This window comes from Sapajus apella, unplaced genomic scaffold (assembly GCF_009761245.1).
Source record: "Sapajus apella isolate SASKATOON/1434 unplaced genomic scaffold, GSC_monkey_1.0 scaffold14, whole genome shotgun sequence".
Lineage (NCBI taxonomy): Eukaryota > Metazoa > Chordata > Mammalia > Primates > Cebidae > Sapajus > Sapajus apella.
Genome location: NW_022436954.1, coordinates 10,552,826 through 10,577,646, shown reverse-complemented (window position 1 = coordinate 10,577,646; position 24,821 = coordinate 10,552,826). Strand labels below are relative to the sequence as shown.

At 38.4% G+C, this 24,821-nt stretch overlaps 1 protein-coding gene across 1 annotated transcript in view; it reads left to right on the top strand.

The window, feature by feature from the left end:
• LOC116554962 (membrane-spanning 4-domains subfamily A member 8-like) overlaps positions 1 to 20,157 on the top strand; it is a 62,605-nt gene extending 42,448 nt beyond the window's left edge. Inside the window, exons 6-8 of the mRNA XM_032283279.1 lie at positions 2,528 to 2,647; positions 7,270 to 7,390; positions 19,922 to 20,157. Of these exons, the coding sequence (XP_032139170.1) occupies positions 2,528 to 2,647; positions 7,270 to 7,390; positions 19,922 to 19,995 (315 nt within the window). The 3' untranslated portion in view covers positions 19,996 to 20,157. The remainder of the gene's footprint in view (positions 1 to 2,527; positions 2,648 to 7,269; positions 7,391 to 19,921) is intronic.
• Positions 20,158 to 24,821: the final 4,664 nt, after the last annotated feature.

Genomic DNA, 24,821 nt, shown 5'->3' with positions numbered 1-24,821 from the left:
TTGTTCTGGGGCAAAAAGTGCTTCACAGACTAACCCAAATGAATTGGAGCTTCTTTGAGGGGATAGCTCCCAAAATCAGTGTTTGAGATTTGTCCTGACTCCAAAAGGGCTCTTTCTAGCTTTTCCTTTTCCCATTTCTCTCTGGCAAACTAGTAGCCCTACAGTTTATCCCGTATCTCAAATTTATCTGTGAACACCTGCCAAGTGCCTTTTACCACAACTTCCACTGTTTTTGAGAGTACGTGTAGGCCTAACTTCTCCACATGCTGTAAATGAAGTCATCTCCTTTGGAAACAGAGTGAAAATTTCTATTATATAGCCTGTTTCTCTCCCAAAATCTCTGAGCTAAGGATCTGGTGCGAGGTGAGGAGGTGGACAGGAACAATGGAGTCCTTCTCTTTAAGAGTGGAGGGTTTGGTGAATGGGGGAGGGGACAGAAGCCCCGGTTCCCCTCAACTTGCCTCTCATGATGTGAAACCCCTACCCTAAAAGCTAGAACAAGGGCAATTAGAGCCCAGTATTCTCAGCGGTGCCACATCTAAGATAAAGTCTACGTCCTACGTCCTACCCAGTAAAACTGGGTAGAAGAGATCACTCATCTCTTGGCTGCATTCACCTGGCACTTAGCCTCAGCACAAGTATTTGGGCAGAATTGGAAAGGCTAATTTGATGTCCTACATTTCCTGAGAAGATAGTACAGCACTCTGACTGGGAACAGGAAAGAAAGGGAGCCCTGTGGTTTTGGCTACACCAACCTAGAGTGGTCTTGCTGATCTGAGAGGAGGGAGGGAAGGTGCAGATCTTGGCTCAGATGCCATACTGGAAACTCTTACAGTTTTTACTGAGTAGATTTTCTTGAATAAATGTTCTTTTATTTGCCATATGCCATTAAAAAGGTTTGCAGAGTACAGAGGTTTTAAATGACTAAGGTTTTTGAAATAATTTTCACAAATTTGGCTGGGTAGTTGGTTCAGAGTTCCTCTCATTCTTATGTTGGAAGTGGGACTCTCCAAAAGTAATAATGTTGTACACTTAATTCTATAAATAATTTATTAGAATTTTTAGGAACATAGATATCTCCTATAAGTGATCCTGGTTCATAAGCTTCTCTTCCTCATTAATGGACCTAGGGTAAGTGTGCAGGGGCATTATAAGCATTCCACAACCTGACTTTGTACTAAAGAAGAAATCTTTCTAGTTGACAACTCCAGCAGCATAGATCTACATATCCACGAAGCTAAAATTGAAAATTGTTACATCATACTAGATTATTCATCACGTAGCACCTGCTCACCTGTCTACCCACATGTTATCCAAATCCCTTTTAACACTCCACATTCCAGCCACACCAAGTGCCAGATATTTCCCTGAAGACCTGCTTTCCCATGCTTCTGAAATTTTGTACATACTGTTCTTTCTTCCATAATATACTTTCCCAATTTTGTCCATTATTGTGAACTGAATATGGCTATATTAAGGAAAGACAGGATATATTAGGAAGATGCCAGGCTTATAGCACCAGTTCCTTTGCAGGAGGTGAAGGACCAGGGTGTTATCACCAGAAGACATCATAGCTGCCCTCTAACACTCAAGATCACCATTTCCCCACTGCATAACATCACAGGTGCCTTTTCTAGGAATGAATTTCAGTCTTTTTTCATCTTTAAGTCACTTGCTTAAAATTACAATCCATAAGAAAAGAATATTGCTGGCCATGCTTTGGACATAACACTAAGAGATTGGAGAGAGAAAGGATCTCCCTCCTCTAGTTTTCACAGTAGACATTTGATAAACTTCTTTCATAAAGACTAAACCAATTAGGAGAACCCACAAAATAGGAAGAAGACTGCCTGCTAGACAACCATAAATTTATATATCCACGTAAATCTTTTCCTTTGGTTAACAAGCATCAAATCACACCCTTCTTCCCATTATTACCAAAAAAAAAAAAACCCTCCTTTTTAACATATAACTACCCCTCACGCACATACATAAAAAATATATGAAGCTCCTACTCCAAGGGGCAGAGCCTTCCTTTACATTTCATGCCAGAGTCTCAGTGCCATTCAAAAGAATGTAGATGCTTCCTTGAAGGAAATTGGGAGTCACTGAAAGGTTTTCAGTAGCAAAGTAACATTGCTAAAGGAATGATACTGACAAATCCTAAACTTGAAGCTTATTCATAGCATGACATTTGTTAAATCTTATTAAATGAAACTGTGTTTGTAATTATGTCTCCTGCATTAGATGATAAGCTTCTTGAGTAGAAACTTGAGGTTTAGCACATTGTAGGCACTGTGTGATGAATTAATAAATAAATAAACATTCCCTCTGAAAATGCTTTTGTCCTACTGGTCTCTAGACAAATTTGAGGCAGAGTCCTGATATCAACCTCTGTCAAGATCAAAGAAAGTCAGATTTTTTAAAACTTTAACTTGAAAATTCTAGCCAGTAGGACAGACTGATTGCTTCATCAACATCTGTTTATGCTGTCCATAACCAATTTTTCTTTTTATGTCTATTACAGCTTACTGTAGCAATTGTAATGAACAGCATAACTGTTTGTGTAGCTACCATTGGCATAATTCTAGTAAGCATTGAAATTGCAACTTTTGAATCAAATGCAACTACATACAATTGGTCAAATGTAAGTACCAATTTTAATAATCATTAGATCAAAATTTTAATGTAAATGAAAAGTAATGGTAAATGATGTGTATTGAAGTGAGTAAGGCATAGAAAAGGCCACCAAATGTGTCAATTATCTTTGGCATAGAAATGTAAAAATAAACTGTATTTTCTCTAAATTCTTGCTATACACATATTGAAAAATTAGTTTTTCTCAAAAATTTTGATGCACTATAAACCTCAAAGAGAGATATAAAATTATCATTAAGATAAAATGACGGAATACTTAAAAACCCCAAAGACTTACCTGAAAAACAACTGCAGAAGTCAAACAGTTTAGAAAGGCAGCTGAATAAAAGAAAACCCTGCAAAAATTAATACATTGTCGTTATGCTAGAAATAACCACTTAAATATAGAAATGGAAAAAATAAATAACCCAATCATAATAAGAGCAAAACTGTAAAAGTGTAATAAGACTCATTTTAAAAAGACTGATCACTTTGAAAAATTATGTTCCTGAATGAGAATTTGCAAAATCATAAAATTGCAAGTTTCTGCAAATTAACACGTACTTGTGATGCAATCCCATTTAGAATCTCAACAGCATTTTGAAAGTAATACAATAAAATTCCTCTAAGATGCATATGGATGAATAATTGCATTAAAATGCCAAGAAAGTCTACAAGTTATATAATGATTGAGGAGGATCAGAGAATTTGCTGCAGCACTAGATATTAAAACTTGTTATTAGACTATTATAAAAATGGTATAATATTTACACACTAAAAGGAAAACTTAACAAAGAATAGAATAGAAAGTTGAGAAATAAATCTAAGTATAAGTGAACACATATTATTTTACGGGTGATAACATTACCAGTCAATAGGGAAAATATGAAATTGGGGAAAAAAACAGTATTAGATCAATAAGCTATCCATTTCCAAGAAAATAATAACGGACACCTACTTTGTACCACATATAAAAATAAGTCACAGATTAAGAATGTATATATAAAAACCATTAAAATTAGCATAAAATGTAGAACTAATATATTAGTTACATAAGCAAGAGAGAAAACCAAGAAGAAGGTAAAATTAAAAACACATTTTATGTCACAAGTATTTGCGTTTTTATATAATACAGGCCAAGACAACAATAGCCTAAAGAGTTAAAATACTGCCCAGTGGGCCGAGGGAGTGGGGTCACCACCCCAGGGTGTCAAAGAATAGGGCTGTCTCCCCAGCAAAACCAGGAGACAGAACCATAGAGGATTATCCTCAGGCCTTAAAATGTAACAAATTTTCTCTATTGGGTTTTGGACTTGCTTAGGTCTGCTGTCCACTTCTTTCTTTCTCATTTTCTCTTTTGGAAATGGAAATGTCTATCCTATGCCAGTTCCACCACAGTATTTTAAAGGCAGATTATTTGTTTTCTGGTTTCACATGTTCACAGATAGCGAGGAATTTTGCCCCAAGATGAATCATGCTATAAGTGATGATTTATAGCATGAAATCTAGATGCTATAACTGATCTAGATGATGAGATTTGAGGATTTTTGATGTTATAATATTTAGGACAAGTCTGTACATAGTGTTGATTCTAGAGTGAGTTAAAACTTTTGGGGATATTGGAATCTGCTGAATATATTTTGCACATGGGAAGAACATGAATTGAAAGGAACTAGAGGCAGGCTGTTATGGTTGAATTATGTCCCCAAAACATATATGTTGAAATCCTAACCCATGGCACCTCAGAATGTGACATTTTTGGGGAATGGGATTATTCCAGGTATAATCAGCTAAATTAAGATGAGGTCATACAGGAGTAGGTAGGCCATTAATCCAGTATGATTGGTATTCTTATAAGAATAAATTTGGACAAAAGTACATAAGGAAGATGGCACAATGTATTAGCACATTTTCACATTGCTATAAAGAACTGACTGAGACTGAGTAATTTATAAAGGAAAGAGCTTTAACTGACTCACAGTTTTGCATGGCTGGGGAGGCCTCAGAAAACTTACAATCATGGCGGGAGGCAAAGGAGATGCAAGTACCTTCTTCACAAGGAGGCAGGAGAGAGAGAGAGCAAAGAGAGAATAACTACAGACTTTTAAACCATCATATCTCATAAGAACTCACTCACCATCATGAAACATCATGGGGGAGCCACCCCCATGATCCAATCACCTCCCACCAGAACAATCCTTCAACATGTGGGAATATAATTCAAGATGAGATTTGGGTGGGGGCACAGAGTCAAACCATATTATTCCATGCCTGGCCCCTCTCAAATCTCATCTCCTTCTCACATTTCAAAACACAATCATGCCTTTCCAACAGTCCCCCAAAGCCTTAACTCATTCCAGCATTAACTCAAAAGTTCAAGTCCAATGTCTCATCTGAGACAAGGCAGTTTCCTTCCACTGAGCCTGTAAAATCAAAAACAAGTTAATTACTTCCAAGGTACAGTGAGGGGTATGGGCATTGGGTAAATGTTCCCATTTCAAATGGGACAAACTGGCCAAATCAAAGGGGCCACAGGTCCCATATAAGTCTGAAACCCAGCAGGGCAGTTAGTAAATCCTAAAGCTTCAAAATGATCTCCCCATGTCTCACAACCAGGACACACTGATGGAAGAGGTGGGCTCCCAAGGCCTTGGGTAGCGCCACTCCTGTGACTCTGCAGGGTAAAGCCCCTGCAGCTGCGTTCATGGGCGGTGTTGAATACCTACAGCTTTTCCAGGGGCACTGTGCAGGCTGTCAGTGGACTTACCATTCTATGGTCTGGAAATGTTGGCCCTCTTCTCACAGGTCTAGTGCCCCAGTGGGGACTCTGTGGAGGCCTCAACCTCACATTTCCACTCTGCAATACTCTAGTAGAGGTTCTCAATGAGGGATCCACTCCTGCCACAGGCTTCTTCCTGGACATCCAGGCATTTTCATACATCCTCTGAAATCTAGGTGGAGGCCAGCAAGCCTCAACTCCTGAACTCTGCACACCCACAGGTGCAACACCACCTGGAAGCCACCAAGGCTTGGGGCTTGCTTCCTCTGGAGCAACAGCCCAAGCCATACATTGGCCCCTTTTAGCCACAGCTGGAGCTGGTACGGCTGGGAGGCACCAAGCCCCGAGACTGCACAGAGCAGCAGCAGGGGCCCTGGGCCCAGCCCACAAAACCATTTTTTCCTCCTAGGCCTCCAGGCCTGTGATGGGAAGGCCTGCAGTGAAGATGTCTGACATTCCCTGGGGACATTTTTCCCATTGTCTTGGCTATCAATATTTGGTTCCTTGCAAATTTCTGCAGCTGGCTTACATTTCCCTCCAGAAAATGAGTTTTTCTTTTCTTCCATATGATCAGGCTGCAAATTTTCCAAACTTTTATACTCTGCTCCCCTTTTAAACACAACTTCCAGTTTCAGATAATCTTTCTTCACACCTATGGGAATATGCTTTTAGAAAAAAACCAGGCCATCTCTTAAACTCTTTGCTGCTTAGAAATTTTTTCCACCAGATACCCTAAAACATCTCTTTTAAGCTCAAAATTCCACAGATCTCTAGGGCAGGAGCAAAATGCCACCAGTCTCTTTGCTAAAGCATAGGAAGACTGACCTTTGTTCCAGTTCCCAATAAGTTCCTCATCTCCATCTGGGACCACCTCTGCCTGGACTTCATTGTCCACATTACTGTCAGCATTTCAGTCAAAATCATTCAACAAGTCTAAGGAAGTTCCAAACTTTCCCACGTCTTCCTGTCTTCTTCCGAGCCCTCAAAACTGTTCCAGCCTCTGCCTATTACCCAGTTCCAAAGTTGCTTCCACATTTTCAGCTTATCTTTATAGCAGTACCCCACTCCTGGTGCCAATTTCCTGTATTAGTTCATTTTCACACTGCTATAAAGAGCTGTCTGAGACTGGGTAATTTAAAATTAACAGAGTTAATTGGCTCACAGTTCCACATGGCTGGGTAAGCCTTGTGAAACATACAAACATAGTGGAAGGCAAAGGAGAAGCAAGTACCTTCTTCTCCAGGAGGCAGGAGAGAGAGTAAAGGGAGAATTGCCACAGACTTTTCAACCATCAGATCTCATAACTCACTCACTATTATGAGAACAGCATGGGGGAACCACCCCCATGATCTAGTCACCTCCCATCAGGTCCCTCCTTCAGCACATGGAGAATACAGTTCAAAATGAGATTTGGGTGGGGACACAGAGATGAACCATATCACCATCTGAACAGAGGCAGAGATAAGAGTTATACTATTACAAGTCAAGGAACACCTGGAGCTACAAGGACCTTGAAGAGACAATGGAAGATTCTCTCCTATAAGCCTCAGAAATAGCATGATCCTGCCAATAAATTTATTTTGAACTTTTGGCATCCAGACCCATAAGGCAATAAAATTCTGTTGTGTTAAGCCCCCCAGTTTGTGGTACTCTATTATATTGCCCAAGGAAATTAATACAGGAGGACAGTATGTAAGTACTCCATAAATTTAAAACATACTTAGTTGTTATGAAAATACCCAAAAATAATCATAATTGTGTGAGACTGCTATGATGAATATTTACTCCCTATTTTCTAAATGTTGATCTAGTATAATTTTAAGTGGTTAATATGAAGATTTCTTTTTATTCAGATGGCTGGTATGATACTCTTACAATATTTACTACTCTGCACCATCTTAGAGTTGACCATTGTAATAATAACCATCTGTTGGGTTACAGAAGCATTTGGCCATGAAAAATACACTGAAGAAAGTGAGTAACTTTGTTTCTGGCAGTTAAATCAAGATACAGGCAGTTTATATTAAGGGCCCTCTCTGAGAGTTCAAAGTAAGACTTGGCAAACAGGAGTGTTGCTTCAAAAATTAAGTCAAGAGCATTTGGAAACATTCTGAAATATCTTCTCCCTGATATTGTGTGGAATTGAAGTCAAACAACTTGCCATGCAAAACTATGTAGAATTCTTTTAGACTTGCATTTCCCAGGAGATTAATAAAGGAAATATACAGACCAAAAAGGTTTCAGAGATCATACTGGTCATATGGGGATACTGACTGTTATAAACCCAGAAATTCAAATTTAGTTTTTAAATACTGGTTTCCAACATTTGGAATATCAAATGCCTTCAGAAAATAAACATTTTAGAGGACACTGAAAAGAGTACTTCTAGAATAGAACAGTAAGAACCTCCAAAAACTCATTTCTCAATAAAAGCAAAGAGAATACTGAAAAAGTTGTCAAAATCAACTTTCTCAGAACTTTGGAAATTAGTCAAAGACCTATGACATTCTAAGAAGCATTTATTCAAGTTAAATGGCTGAATCATGGTAAGAACAGTAAGCTCTGTGGTATTGCAGCTTGCCCTATTCCCATCCATCTCACCCCATCTCCTCAGTAGCCTTTAAAAGTAACAACCTTGCAACCATAGTACCTGTGGGAAAAAAAAACAGCCTAACAACCATAGGAAAGGGCCAAAGGGGATTTAAGTGCCCCAAAAAAGCCCCATTCTCAGAGAATTGTTGTTAACTTGTCTGGCAGCTCCGCAGAAATCCCCACAGGCAAGACTCTTTTTAATTTAATTTCACTCAGAACACAGTCACTGTAAACAGCTTTTCTTTCTGGGTTGTCAGAACAATCAAAAGCATTTAACATCACAGCTGCCTGGGGCAGAGATAAGAGTTGTGGCAAACAAAAGGTCACATTAAAAAAAAAAATCTGAGCAGTAAGGTGTCCATACAATATTTTGAAATTATGACAATATCTGGAAACATAAAAGGTCACATGCATATGCAGGGATGTGTATATGCCAATAAAAGACCTGAAAATGACCTAACCTCCAACCTCTGGCTGACCTGAAGGAAATCCAATTTAACCATTCAAGTTAAATGGCTGAATAATGGTAAGAACAGTGAGCTTTGTGGTATTGTAACTTGTCCTAGTCCAATCCCTCACAACCCATCTCCTGCTTTTATGATAAAAGCAAGAAGTGATAGCTAAGGCAGAGTTCCAAACTCTCCCAGAGCTTTAAAGCCTTACCCCAACACAAACACATACAAACATGCACACACACACAACCTTTCACCAAAGTCATGGAAACTTACTGGTTCAAGAGAATTAAGTAAATCTATGTCCAATCACTAGCTGACCACTAAGTTAACAAAGCAGAATAACAAAAACAATGATAAAACCAACCCCTGGACGGGTGGGGGGGGTGTCCCAAGATGGCCGAATAAGTGGCAGCTCCAAAATGCAGCTCCCAGCAAGGGAGACGCAGAAGTCGAGTGGTCTCCACAATTCCAAACAAGGTACCAGGTTCATTTTGTGGGTCTGGTTGGACAGTGGGTATAAACCAAATAGGGCAAGTTGAGGCAAGGCAGGGCACTGCCCCACCCAGGTGGTGCGTGAACTGACTGGAGGACTAGGGGATCTCCCCTTCTGGAACTTTGGTTCGGATACAGCTCTCCACCCAAGCCCTCTACAACCCACAGAACAGGAGATCTTCACTGGGCTGAAAAGCCTCTGTGAGCTGCCTGAACAGGGCAGAACAGTAACTTCGGCCGGTGCCGGGGCTGTCCGCACAGATCTAGGCATAAGCACTGGCTGGTGACAAGAAAGCCAGAAAGCCAGTGGGACGGAGCTACCCAACCCCAGAAACAAGGGGAACTGAAAGCAGGGAAATAGTCCATACAGCAGGACAGGTCTCTCCCCAACAAAGCCGAGCAGGCTAAAAAACTCTTCCTTCAGAGTTTCACAGCCAGATCATCACGTAGAGAGTGACCAGGAGCAACTGAGCTTGGCAGGGGACAGGGGAACCTCCACTGCAGACTAATTTTCCTGAGTAAATAAAAGACACAGGGAAAATACACAGCAGTTCCACTGAATCCCTGGGAGCCCAGCAGCACCTCTGCAGGCAGACAAAGGAAAGGCCACCTCCCCAAGCAGCTACGTGAGATCAAAACTAGATAAATCCAGCAAGATGGGAAGAAACCAGCACAAAAAGGATGAACCCACACAAAACCAGAACGCTTCTCCCCTACCACAAGATCACCACTCCTCACCAGCAAGGGAACAAAGCAGGATGGAGAACAAATTTCACAAATTGACAAAAGCAGGCTTCAGAAGGTGGGTAATAACAAACTTCTCTGAGCCAAAGAAACATTTTCTAACCCAATGCAAAGAAACTTAAAACCTTGAAAATAAGGTTAGACGAAATGCTAACTAGAATAACCAGCTTAGAGAACATAAACTACTTGATGGAGCTGAAAAACACAGCACAAGAACTTCGTGAAGCATACACAAGTTTCAATAACTGAATTGATGAAGCAGAAGAAAGGATATCAGAGATTGAAGATGAACTCAATGAAATAAAACGAGAAGGCAAGAAAAAAAGAGTAAAAAGAAATGAACAATGCCTCCAAGAAATATGGGATATGTGAAAAGACCTAATCTACGCTTGATCAATGTGCCTGAATGTGATAAGGAGAATGAATCCAAGCTGGAAAACACTCTTCAGGATATTATCCAGGAGAACTTCACCAACCTAGCAAGGCAGGCCAACATTCAAATACAGGAGATACAGAGAACAATACAACAATACTCCTCTAGAAGAGCAATCCCAAGGCACATAATCATCAGATTCACCAGGGTGGAAATGAAGGAAAAAATGCTAAGGGCAGCCAGAGGGTAGGGTCCCGTCACCCACTAAGGGAAGTCTATCAGACTCACAGTGGGTCTCTCACCAGAAACCCTACATGCTAGAAGAGAGTAGGGGCCAATATTCAACATCCTTAAAGAAAAGAACTTTCAACCCAGAATTTTATATCCAGCCAAACTAAGCTTCACAAGTGAAGGAGAAATAAAATCCTTTAAAGACAAGCAATTGCTGAGAGATTCTGTCATTACCAGACCTGCCCTACAAGAGCTCCTGAAGGAAGCACTAAACACAGAAAGGAACAACCAGTACCAACCACTGCAAAAAAGAACCAAATGGTAAAGACCAATGACGCAATAAAGAAATTATGCCAACCAAAGGGCAAAACAACCAACCAGTAACAAAATGGCAGGATCAAATTCACATATAACAATATTAACCTTAAATGTCAATGGACTAAATGCCCCAATCCAAAGACACAGACTGGCAAACTGGATAAAAAGTCAGAACCCATCAGTGTGCTGTATTCAGGAAACCCATCTCACATACAAAGACACACATAGACTCAAAATAAAGGGATGGAAGATTTACCAAGCAAATGGAGAGCAAAAAAAAAAAAAAAAAAAAAAAAGCAGGAGTGGCAATCCTAGTCTTACCAACAAAAATCAAAAGAGACAAAGAAGGGCATTACATAATGGTAAAAGGATCAATACAAGAAGAGCTAACTATCCCAAATATATATTCACCAAATACAGGAGCACCCAGATACATAAAGCAAGTTCTTAACCACCTACAAAGAGACTTAGACCCCTGCACAATAATAGTGGGAGACTTTAACACTCCAATGTCAGTATGAGACAGATCAAAGAGACAAAAAATGAACAAGGAAATCCAGGACTTGAATGCAGATCTGGACCAAGTGAACCTACAGAACTCTCCACCCTAAATCCACAGAATATACATTCCTCTCAGCACCACATCACACTTACTCTAAAATCTACCACATAATTGGAAGTAAATCACTCCTCAGCAAATGCAAAAGAACGGAAATCATAACAGTCTATCAGACCAGAGTACAATCAAATTAGAGCTCAGGATTAAGAAACTAACTCAAACCCACAAAAACTTCATGGAAAGTTCAAAAACTTCATGGAAACTGAACAACTGGCTCCTGAATGTCAACTGGATTATCAATGAAATGAAGGCAGAAATAAAGATGTTCTTCAAAACCAGTGAGAACAAAGACACAACATATCAGAATCTCTGGGACACAGTTAAAGCAGTGTCTAGAGGGTAATTCATAGCAACAAATGCCCACATTAGGAGCAAGGAAAGATCAAAATTGACACCCTATGATCAAATTTGAAAGAGTTAGAGGAGCAAGATCAAAAAAACTCAAAAGCTAGCAGACAAGAAATAACTAAGATCAGAGCAGAACTGAAGGAAATAGAGACACAAAATACCCTTCAAAATATCAACAAATCCAGGAGCTGGTTTTTTGAAAAGATGAACAAAATAGATAGACCACTAGCCAAACTAATAAAAAAGAGAGAAGAATCAAATAGATGCAATTAAAAACGATAAAGGGGACATCATCGCTAATTCCACAGAAATATGAACTACCATCAGAGGTTACTACAAACAACTCTATGCACACAAATCAGTTAATCTGGAAGAAATGGATAAATTCCTGGACACTTGCACTCTCTCAAGACTAAACCAGGAAGCTGAAATCCTAAGTAGACCAGCAATAACAAGGGCCGAAGTTGAGGCAGCAATTAATAGACTACCAACCAAAAAAAGTCCAGGTCCAGATGGGTTTACAGCCGAATTCTACCAGACTTACAAAGAGGAGTTGGTACCATTCCTTCTGAAACTATTCCAAACAATACAAAAAGAGGGAATCCTCCCTAAGTCTTTTTATGAGACCAACATCATCCTGGTACCAAAACCGGGCAGAGACTCAACTAAAAAAGAAAACTTCTGGCCAATATCCATGATTAACATCGACGCAAACATCTTCAATAAAATACTAGCAAACCCAAGGCAACAGCAAATCAAAAAGTTGATTCATCACGATCAAGTAAGCTTCATCCCGGGGATGCAAGGCTGGTTCAATATATGCAAGTCTATAAATGTAATCCATCACATAAACAGAACCAAAGACAAAAACCACATGATTATCTAAATAGACGCAGAGAAGTCCTTCGACAAAATTCAACAGCCCTTTATGCTAAAAACCCTCAATAAACTAGGTATTGATGGAACGTATCACAAAATAATAAAGGCTGTGTATGACAAACCCACAGCCAATATCATACTGAATGGGCAAAAACTAGAAACATTCCCTTTGAAATCTGACACAAGACAAGGATGCCCTCTCTCACCACTTCTATTCAATATAATATGGGCTAGCCAAAGCAATCATGCAAGAAAAAGAAATAAAGGTTATTCAGTTATGAAAAGAGGAAGTCAAATTGTCTCTATTTGCTGATGATATAATTGTATATTTAGAAGACCCCATCGTCTCAGCCCAAAATCTGAAACTGATAAGCAACTTCAGCAAAGTCTGCAGATACAAAATCAATGAGCAAAAATCATAAGCATTCCTATACACCAATAACAGACTAACAGAGAGCCACATCAAAAGCGAACTGCAATTCACAATTGCTACAAAGAGAATAAAATACCTAGGAATACAACTAACAAAGGATGTAAAGGACTTCTTCAAGGAGAACTACAAACCACTGCTCAAGGAAATAAGAGAGGACACAAACAGATGGAAAAACATTGTATGTTCATGGTTGTGAAGAATCAATATCATGAAAATGGCCATACTGCCAAAAGTAATTTATAAATTCAATGCTATCCCCATCAAGCTACCAATGACCTTCTTCACAAAACTGGAAAAAAACACTTCAAACTTCATATGGAACCAAAAGAGAGCCCGCATAGCCAAAACAATCCTAAGCAAAAAGAACAAAGCTGGAGGCATCATGCTGACTGACTTCAAACTATATTACAAGGCCACGGTCATCAAAACAGCATGGTACTCGTACATAACAGACATATAGACCAATGGAACAGAACAGAGGCCTCGGAGGCAATGCCACACATCTACAACCATTTGATCTTTGACAAACCTGACAACGAGCAATAGAGAAAGGATTCCCTGTTTAATAAATGATGTTGGGAATCCTGGCTAGCAATGTGCAGAATGCAGAAACTGGACCCCTTCCTGACACCTTATACTAAAATTAACTCCAGATGGATTAAAGATCTAAACATAAGACCTAACACCATAAAAACTCTAGAAGAAAACCTAGGCAAAACCATTCAGGACATAGGCATAGGCAAGGACTTCATGGCTAGAACACTGCAACAGTGGCAACAAAAGCTAAAATAGACAAATGGGATCTAATTAAACTTAAGAGCTTCTGTACAGCAAAAGAAACAATCATTAGAGTGAACTGGCAACCAACAGAATGGAAAAAAAATTTTGTAATCTACCCATCTGACAAAGGGCTAATATCCAGAATCTACAAAGAACTAAAACAGATTTACAATAAAAAAAAAACCCACACCCATTCAAAAGTGGGAGAAGGATATGAACAGACACTTATCAAAAGAAGACATATATGAGGCAAACAAACATATGAAAAAAAGCTCATCATCACTGGTTATTAGAGAAATGCAAATCAAAACCACATTGAGATACCATCTCATGCCAGTTAGAATGGGAATCATTAAAAAATCAGGAGACAACAGATGCTTGAGAGGATGTGGAGAAATAGGAACAGTTTTACACTGTTGGTGGGAGTGTAAATTCGTGCAACCATTGTGGAAGACAGTATGGCAATTCCTCAATGACCTAGAAATAGAAATTCCATTTGACCCAGCAATCCCATTACTGGGTTTATACCCAAAGGATTATAAATTGTTCTATTATAAAGACACATGCACACGTATGTTCATTGTGGCACTGTTTACAATAGCAAAGACTTGGAGCCAACCCATCACCGATAGACTGGATAAAGAAAATGTGGCACATATATACCATGGAATACTATGCAGCCATAAAAATGATGAGTTTGTGTCCTTCATAGGGACATGGACGAATCTGAAAACCATCATTCTCAGCAAACTGACACAAGAACAGAAAACCAAATACTGCATGTTCTCACTCATAGACGGGTGTTGAACAATGAGAACAAATGGACAGGGAGAGGAGCATCACACACTGCAGTCAGTTGTGAGGTCTAGAGGAGGGACAGCAGTGGGTGGGGAGAGTAGGGAAGGATAACATGGGGAGAAATACCAGATATAGGTGATGAGGGGATGAAGGCAGCAAACTACCTTGCCGTATATGTACCTAAGCAACAATCATGCATGATCTGCACATGTACCCCAGAACCTAAAGTACCATTTAAAAAAAAAAAAAAAACCTAGAGGGCTCTGATCTACAATGTTGCCACACTATATTATTTTAAATGTTCAATTTTTAATGAGTAAAAATATAAAAAACGCAAAGAAACAGAAAAGTATGGCCTAAATACAGGGGAAAAACAGTCAATAAAAATTTTCCCAAAAAAAGTTTGTTGGGAAAGTCTGTTACTAGAAAAAAAAGTAACTTTTAAATCAGCAATTACGAATAAGCACAAAAAAGTTTTAAAATGTCTAATAAAACTAAAAGTATGTACGCCATCTCTCACCAAAAAGAGAATATTAATGATAACATAAAATACAAACTATTTTTCAAAAAGAATCAAATAGAAATTGTAGAGCAGAAAATTATAATAACTAAAATGAAAATTTTACTCAAGGATCTCAACAGAAAATTTGAGCTGGCAGAAGAAATAATCCACAAACTTGACAATAGATCAGTTGAAATTACTCATTCTATGAAACAGAATGAAAACAAATGAAGAAACATGAACAGAGGTTCAGACACCTTTGAAACACCTTTGAAACAAAAATGGTGATCACATACGGAAAGAAGAGAGAAAGAAAAAATAGAACAGTGAGTTCATGAAGAAATATTGGAAAATGTAAAGCTGTAAAGACTGCATTTTGAATGGAATAAGTATCTCAAATCAGAAACCCAACTTTCCTTCTTAAAAATCAGGAAAAGAAAAGAAAACTAAACCTAAAGTGAAAATAATAAAGACTAGAGTAGAAACAAGTGAAATAGAAGATAGGAAAACAGTAGAGAAAAACAATGAAACCAAAGGCTCATTCTTTAAAAAGTACCCCAAAATAACAAACCATTAACCACACTGACCAAGAAAAAAGACTTAATTTACTGTAATTATAAGAAAAAACATTAATGACAATGTTATAGAAGTAAAAATATTGAACATTGATATGTCAACAAATTAGATAACCTACATGAAATGGACAAGTTTCTAGAAATACACAAATGACTGAAACTGACTCAAGAAGAAATAGAAACCTAAATCACCTATCACAAGTTAAAGAATCACATTAGTAATCAAAACCTTTCCATACAGAACAGTCCAGACTCAGATATATATTGTGAACTCTACCAAAGGTTTAAAGCATTAATAGTAGTCCTTTACTAACTTTTTCCAAAAAAAAGAGAGGAGGAATAAACACTTCCTAACTCATTTTATAAGGCTAGTACTAGGATGAATCTGGAAACTATCATTCTCAGCAAACTGACACAAGAATAGAAAGCCAAACACTGCATGTTCTCGCTCATAGGTGGGTGTTGAACAATGAGAGCAGGTGGACTCAGGGAGAGGAGCATCACACTCTGGGGGCAGTTGGGGGGGTAGGGGAGAGGCAGCGGGGGGTGGAGAGGGATAACATGGGGAGAAATGCCAGATATAGTATGTACCTGAAGTTAAATAAATAAATTTTAAAAAAATAGAATAAAAATAAATAAATAAAATTAAAAATTCCTCTAAAAGCAGAGGGATTCAATGAATGCTGGAATTAAAAATAAAACAAAATAAAAGAAAGACATTGGATTAAAAGGAAACTATAGACCGATATCCATTATGAATATAGATGTGTAAATCCTCAAAAACTATTAGCAAATGGAATCTAGCAACATAAAAAAAAAGTATTATTTATCATGACTAGTTAGGATTTATCCTAAGGGTACAGAGCTGGTTCAACATATGAGAACTAATCAATGTATTACACCTTACTAATAGAATGAAAGCCGGAAACCACATGTTCACCTCAAAAGACATAGAAGAAGAATTTAACAAAATTGAACACACTTTTATGATTAGAAAAGTTGACAAACTAGGAATATAGGATGGAATTTTCTCAACCTAAAATGGCCATTTATTTAAAATTTATAGGTAATATAATGCTTGATAAAGAGATACTGAATCATTTTCCTCTAAGATAAGGAACGAGATATGTTGCCACTTATATTCAACATTGTATTGAAGGTTCTATCCAGGAAAATCAGGCAGCAAAAAATAAACAAAAGAATTTAGTTTGAGGAAAAAGTAAAGCTAACACTTTTTACAAATAACATTATCTGATCTTGTATAAAATGCTAAAAAAAATTCATTAAAATCTATTAGACCTAACAAATAAGTTTAACAAAATGGCAGAATACATGACCAACATACAAAAGCCAATTGTATTTTTGTATACAAAAACACAGTTACAGTAACATGAAAAGGAATAAATATACTTCACTTTACACTTTATAAATTTAGAAATAAATTTTTTAAAAGAAGTACAATACTTGTCTATTACAAACTTCAAAACATTGTTGAAATTTAAGAATATATAAACAAATGAGAAGACATCCTATGTTCATAGATCAAAGACAATATTAGGATGGTAATACTCCCCAAATTAGTATGCAATTTAACACAACCCCTGTTAAATTGCAGCTGACTTTCTTCAGAAATTGACAAGCTTATCCTAACATTCATATGAACATGGAAAAGACCCAAAATAGTCAAACCAATATTAAAAAAGAAAAACAAATTAGGATGTGCTAGGTTTTCAAGGGAAGGCAAGAGTTAAAGAAAAACACGCACATAAAGAGGGCGGCTCAACAGCCAATGCAGCGTATATATCCAGCATAAATCCTACAGAAGTGGGGGACCAGCATCATGCCAGAGTCCCCCACTGCTTACAGGCCAGATGGGAGGGGTCTAGTAGTATGGCTTGCTGCCAGGCAGGACATTGATAAGATGTTCTTATCATGGGAACATCTTATCAATGTCCTGCCTGGCAGCAAGCCATACTGCTAGATCCCAGAACAAGGATCTTTGACCCTTGTTTTGTCGAGATATCATTGTGGTGTTTCCTGGGCCTTTGCCCAGCAAGATGTAATAGGGACATTTCTTTAGTTGGGCCTTCGTCTGCCTCATGGTCAGGTGGCTAGGCAGGATGTTTCTCACATCCCAAACTCCTGTGAAATGCTTCACTTTGACCAAGGTCTGCAAAATAGCAGGGAATTTATAAACTTGTGCAGTTTGGGCTAACAGGAAGGCTCACACTTTCTAGTTTCAAAAGTTACTAAAAAGTTATGGTAATCAAGACATTGTGGCACTGGCACAATAATAAACATAAAAGTCAGTAGAATAGGATAAAAAACCCAAAAATGAGCTCTTACACAGCCACTTGAGTTTTGACTAGCATGACAAGACAATACAATGAAGAAATAGCAGTCTCTTCAACGAATGGTGTTAGGACAACTGGATATCTGCATGCAAAAGAATGGAGTTAGACCACTGCCTCACAGAATATACACAAATTAACTCAAAGTGTACAGACCTCAATTTAAAAGCTAACACTATAAAACTCTTAGAAGAAAATACAGGCATAATTATTTGTGGTCTGAATTAGGTAATGGTATATTAGATATCACACCAAAAGTACATTTAATAAAAGAAAAATTATAGATAAATTGGCCAAGGGAAGAAAAATACAGACCAACATGTCTGATGACTACAGATACAAAACTCTTCAACAAAAACCTTGCAAATCAAATCTAGCAACATATAAATATGATTATACGGCCAAGTGAGAGGTATTGTATAAATTCAAAGTTAGTTTAACATACCAAAATCAATCAATGCAATATATTACATTAAAATAATAAAGAGTAAAAACACGCTCACTAACCAAGGTGACGAAATAGATTGTAATAGTTGATGATTTTATCGCCTTACCTATTTTCCCTAAATCCTTTCAAAATAGATAATTAATTCAAAACAAAATCTGTAATTTGGTGTCAAGCTAAAACTCTGCCAGAAGCCAAAGGAATGGCATGTTTGGGGAATTCCTGTAGAATATGTGGAGGAGAATAGCAGAAAACAAGGCAGTAGAAGTAAATCGAGACCAGATCTTAACGTGGCTTAACTATACCTTATTAAAGTATTTTGAATTTAGTCTATAGATAGCAGGGTACTCTCGCAGGGTTTTTAACAACAGTGTTTCTTGATCAGCCCTTTCAGTTATATAATTCTTCTCATTACAATATTTTCTGCAGCAAATTACAGCCCTTCCCCCTGCCCCCAACTCAAACTGCTGAATCAATCAGGAATCATCCCATGATCATAAGATGGCTTAGGCAGCATAATTTCTGGTTCACAGCCAGCAGGAGAAATTGGCCTATCTCAGAAGCGACAAGGAGGCCTCTCTTTACTTCACTTGGCTTAATTGCCTCAGGTGTGCTCATCTCTGAATTAAGTAATAGCAAACGGAATAGGATTACCATGACGGGTTCAGACAAATCATACGTAGTAGGCTAATTTTGAGGGAGTCAACCAGAATGTCATCATTCTGGCAGGAAAATAGAGATAGAATCAAAGAAGAACAAAGCTATAGATGAATATAATTAAGTGGTTGCCCTAACAGGCAAGGCAAACAATGAGTACCTAAACTTAAACAATGAAGAATAAAGAGAATATGATAAACTTGAAAGATATTTAGGAAGCTTATTAATGTTTTGTATGTTAGTTTCACACTCAATGCTAGATCTTAGATTAAATAAAATTTGTTTAATAAACTACTTATCCTTTATTTCTATTTCCCATACTGCTCAATAACTATTGAACATAGCTTTAAATACTAACCTGTTACTTGATTAGAAAACTATTTTTAAAATGTTCATGTATTTTCAGTTTTGTGTGTATGTGCTTATACAATATAATATTCTGCTGTGAACTTAAAAACAAAATAGAAAAACAGAGTTTTACTCGAGAAAAGAATGACACCGTTCCCATTAGAATGCCTTCTGCAGTGGCTCCCAAAAATCCTGTAGTATGACCCAGTTGGCTCTCCGCTCCATTGGTTGTTCTGGTATTTCTCTTCTGATCTGGAACATGAAGTAGAGTCCCAAGAGAAATCAGGACTCACTAGAGTCCAGCTGAAGGTTAAAATCATTTTAGGAAGAAGAATATTCTAGTTTAATATGGCTGTTGCAGTTCATTGAGACTTCTGATAACTGCTGAGTTATAGGTCTGATATGCCTTTCGCTAGGCCCCCAGAACAGAGTAGCTACTGTCTTTCCCAGTACAGTTTTAACTAACCACATGCCAGGTTTGCATATTTGTATTCAATGGCTCAGGATAAGCCTCTTATTTTAGACTATAATAATGACCAATTTCCTATCACTCAATTCATCTCAGGTACTTCGCCCTCAGAAATGTCACTGTCGGAATCCTTGGAAATCACACCATCCATACCTTCTATTTCTTTATAATTTGCAAGGAACCCGTGTGACTCCAGTCAAGAACAAAAGATTGTGAATTTGTGAAGAACTCTAATTTTTTCAAGAGGCCACATGGAAAATGAATTCTAATTAAGTCCTTTCCATTACTCTTATTTCTTAGTTCTTCAATAAAGCATGCGATTTGATCACAAATTGACTCTTTCCTTTTTAAAAGCCAATATGTGTTAACGTGGATAAATATAGCCTCTCCAATCCCTGTGGTTGAGGGGATGTAGCAGAGTAGTGTTAAATGCCTACTTTATCTAGTTTGGAGGAGATTGGCTTAAATTAAGGGACTCCTTCATCCAAGAGGAGAAAATATTCTGATTTTGGAAGTTGGCAAAATGTTCATGTGGTAATGTCAAGACTTTTGCTCTCTCTGTACTTTTGTTTTCTCATCCGTAAAACAGAAGTAATTGTCTAACCCATAGAGTAGATGGAAGAATTAAATGACAATATATCATTAAAAGAGCTTCCCACATCTCCTAACTTATAGTAGTTCCTCAATAAGTTTTTATTACTTATTATTTATCAGCTTTTATCATATCAGTAGCATAATGGTATAGGAAGCCAGATTGAATTTTTCCTGTTTTCCAAGAATTGGTGACTAGAACCTCCCTCTGAAAGCAGATGTACTCAATATTTTCAGGCCAGAAAATCACTTAAAATCTTGATGAAAATGTAATGTATTGAGTTGTGTCCCCCTCAAAAAATTATATTGAAGTCCTAATCCCCAGTACTCAGAATATGACCTTATTTAGAAGTAGAGTATTTACAGAACCAATCAAATTAAAATGAAGTTATTAGGATAGAGCCGAATCCAATATCACTGGTTTCCTTATAAAAAGGGAAAATTGGGCCGGGCAGAGGGGCTCACACCTGTAATCCCAGCACTTTGGGAGACTGAGGCAGTTAGATTGCTTCAGGTCAGGAGTTCAAGACCAGTCTAAACAACATAGTGAAACTCTATCTCTACTAAAAATACAAAAATTAGCCAGGCATGGTGGTGTGCACCTGTAACCCCAGCTACTCAGGAGGCTGAGGCAGGAGAATCGCTTGAACCCAGAAGGCAGAGGTTGTGGTGAGCTGAGATTATGCCACTGCACTCCAGCCTGGGAGACAGAGTGAGACTCTGCCTCAAAAAAAAAAAAAAAGGAGAGAAGGGAAAATTAGGCAAAGACACAGATATGCACAGAGGGAAAACAATGTGAAGACGCACAGGGAGAAAACCACGTAAAGATGAAGGATTGGAGCAATGCACCCAGAAGCTGAGAAGTGCCAAAGATTTCCAGCAAACCAGGAAGAGGTCAGGAAGGATCCTTCTCCTACAGGTTTCTGAGGGAGCATGACCCTGCCAGCACCTCGATTTTGGAGTTCTAACCTCCAGAACAGTGAGACAATACACTTCTGTCATTCTAAGCCACTCATCTGTGACACCTTGTTACGTTCGCTCTGGGAAACGAATGCAGGTGCCTTTTCACTGTAAGGAACACTCTATTTCCCCATCCCATGGCACACATTAGGTGTTTATGGAAGGAGGTTATCCTCTCACCTCAGCATTCCACAGCAGGAGTGTGGCATTCAAATGGTTCTACTCTCTGAAGCTGGGGAAGAGACGAAGCAGCTGTAAAGTTTGTGGCTGCCTACAGGAAAAATCACACTCCCTACTGATAGTCTTTGGGACCCAGGTGGGACTTGCTGACCTGATCTAGAACAACCAGAACAAAAGCCAGCAAGGTTAAAAGAAGACATGGCTATAGGAGCCTGCAGAGGCGGACCATGGGTCACTCCTAAAAGTCAGAACTTGCAAGGGGTAAAAAAGCAAGATACCTATCACCACTGCCTGCGGGCCCCAACACGGGAACACTAGGGAGAGATGAGACCGGAAGCCTCGGGTTTCCTGAAAATTGCTGTAACCTGAGGAGCAATGCACACGAAAGCACTTCAGCCAAATGCTGCTGGTGGAGGCTCAGTGCGAAGGCGTAGCCACATTATCAAAGAAGCTTCTAATGCCTAGGAGAGAGCTTCTCAGAATTGAGTGGCTCTTAACTGTGGTCAGTAGAAGCTTCCACATACCCGCCTAGGTTAGGAGTATAATCTACAGAAAGAGAACTACATTCTGACATAGGAGCTCGTTTAATTTCATTTAATTTTTTAGAATAAAGATGATTGTTTTTATTAACCTGATATGACACTGCTAGAACGGTTACAAATGACTGTCTTACTGAAGGGTGTCTACATCTTATGGCCAGTACACAAGACAGTCATCATTATTTAAGCATAAAATAGTGTTAAACTCTTCACCTAAAAAATAAATTTTAAAAAAGGTTGTTTTTGTAAGTATAAAATTCATCATTTTATAGGCATATTTTAAATGCACATATTTTAATTTATATCACAATTTTATACTGTTTATGCATATTTTGTAATTCAATAATTTTATAAGTCTCTGATGTGAACATTACATATTGAATGTATATGTTTGGGTTCCCTGTTTTTCAGTCTTACTCTGATTTTATCTCCAAGAGTCCACCATATAATTTCTCCAGAGCCTCTGTTATAACTACCTTCTTCCAATCCATCCTTGATACACTTTGTTTGTTTGTTTGTTTGTTGGTGAGATGGAGTCTTGCTCTGTTGCCCAGGGTGGAGCGCGGGGAGTGCAATGACATGATCTCAGCTCACTGCAAACTCTGCCTCCTGGGTTCAAGCCATTCTCCTGCCTCAGCCTCCTGCGTCGCTGGGATTATTGGCACATGCCACCACACCCAGCTATTTTTATTTTTCTTGATACATTTTTAAAGATTACAGCACCCAAGATCATGTCCAGTACTAGAGACTGAACATATATCTCAACAGATAGTGGGATCTCTCATAGTTCAAACTTCGTAAGGGATACTTTTCTATTTCCCCATGCCATGAAATAACCAAAGAAATTAACGCTCTATTTGGCACGGTTAATTACGAGACTATTTCTCACTTTTTCTACTTCAGCCCTCTCTAATTGGCCTCAGCCTGTTCTGCCTACACAGATTAGCATTATATCCTCCTTTCTCCTATCTTAGATGAATAAGTCTGTTCTTTTATTATCTTATTCTGTTCTTTATTTACAATATTAATTCCCACTAATACCTCTGCTCTTTCATTTTTTAATATTTTTTGTACATATGACTTCTGATCTTTTTCTCTTACATACAAAGTTATTATAAAACTGTGTAGGTATCTAATTATGATGTATTTCAGGATACTCAGGTCTGAAATTTTCTATAATAACATGGATATTTTATAATAAATTTATTTGCCCTTTATATTACACTTAAGCATTATATCGATCTCTTAATTTCTGTAGATCTTATTATTTGTGATTTGTGTCTCAGGATATGAAAAATATTAACTCTACATTTATTTTGCTGAAAAATTTTTAAACCAGATTTTAAACTAGATTTTTAAGCTAGACTTTGACTAACAGTCTTAATACAGACTTCTAATTCCATCCAATGTGAAATAACTGATATCAGATTTACTGAAACCAGCTATGAAAACTGGGGAAAAGACATAAATCATCAATTTTTCGGCACTGTACAAAAACCAACAGGTTTCCATTCTTTGGAAATGGGGAAGTATACAAGGTGAGCCCCACAATCACCCAGACTTCCCCTTGGAAACATTTTCCAGATCATGTGGTAGGAAAGTAGAACCCAAATACTTACAGTGGTCTTGCTGGACGAAAGCCGAGATTAAGTTTGAAACTGCTAAAGTCGCTGGAATTTGATGGGCATACAATGGAACAGATACCTCAGAAGTCTAGGAAGCAATTTTCCTTAGGTCCTTAGCTGAATTCTAGCCATATCCTTTAATACAACTTCAGAAGGCCTAACAGAAAGTAAATTCCTAGCCAGATGCGGTGGCTCAAGCCTGTAATCACAGCACTTCGGGAGGCCAAAGCAGGCAGATCACTTGAGGTTAGGAGTTTGAAATCAGCCTGGCCAATGCGGTGAAACCCTATCTCTAGTTAAAAATACAAAAATCAGCCGGGTGTGTTGTTGGTTGCCTTAATCCCAGCTACTCGGGTGGCTGAGGCAGGAGACTCACCTGAAACAGGAGGTGGAGGTTGCAGTGAGACGAGATCCTGCCACTTCACTCCAGCCTGGGCGACAGAGTGAGACCTTGTCTAAAGAAAAAAAATTTTTTATTAAAAAAAAAAAGGAAGTGAATTCCAGGGAGACTGAGAGCTGAGCATAGCTTCTTGATCCTACACAATGTGGTGAGTGGTGAAGTCAGGTGCAGACAGAAGACAGAAACCTTCTTGATCATCCGTGACATTCAAAGGATACTCCAGAGATGCTACAGCTTCTAATTAAGAACAATGAAGTAGGAGAACAGACTACACCTAGGAATAAGAAAAACGGAGAAAGAAGACCCACCCTAACAAAGCCTAAAATCAGGATGCAGGATGACCTGCCAAATTTAATTGCTGGTGCACCTCCTCCAAGAAGAGGAAACAGAATGGTACCTAGATACTCACATTTTGAACAGATCATCTCGGAAAAAAACACTTGGATGCGCCAGAGAAGAGACGAGAAACACCAGCAGTAAGAAAGGAGACGGTGTGAGGCAGCTTGCCCAGCCAGGAACCGGCTGAGAGCCAAGAGCGGCTGTGGGATCTAGGGAAACGGGAAGAGAGAAAGCCCTAGAACTCCAAAATGGGCTTTCATGATCTTGGCTGTGGGAGAAACGCTGAAGCAGATGCACTATAGCATCAGGCCTTGCATACGGAGCTTCCTAAAGATTGCACAGAGATGTTGCACCAGAAAGTG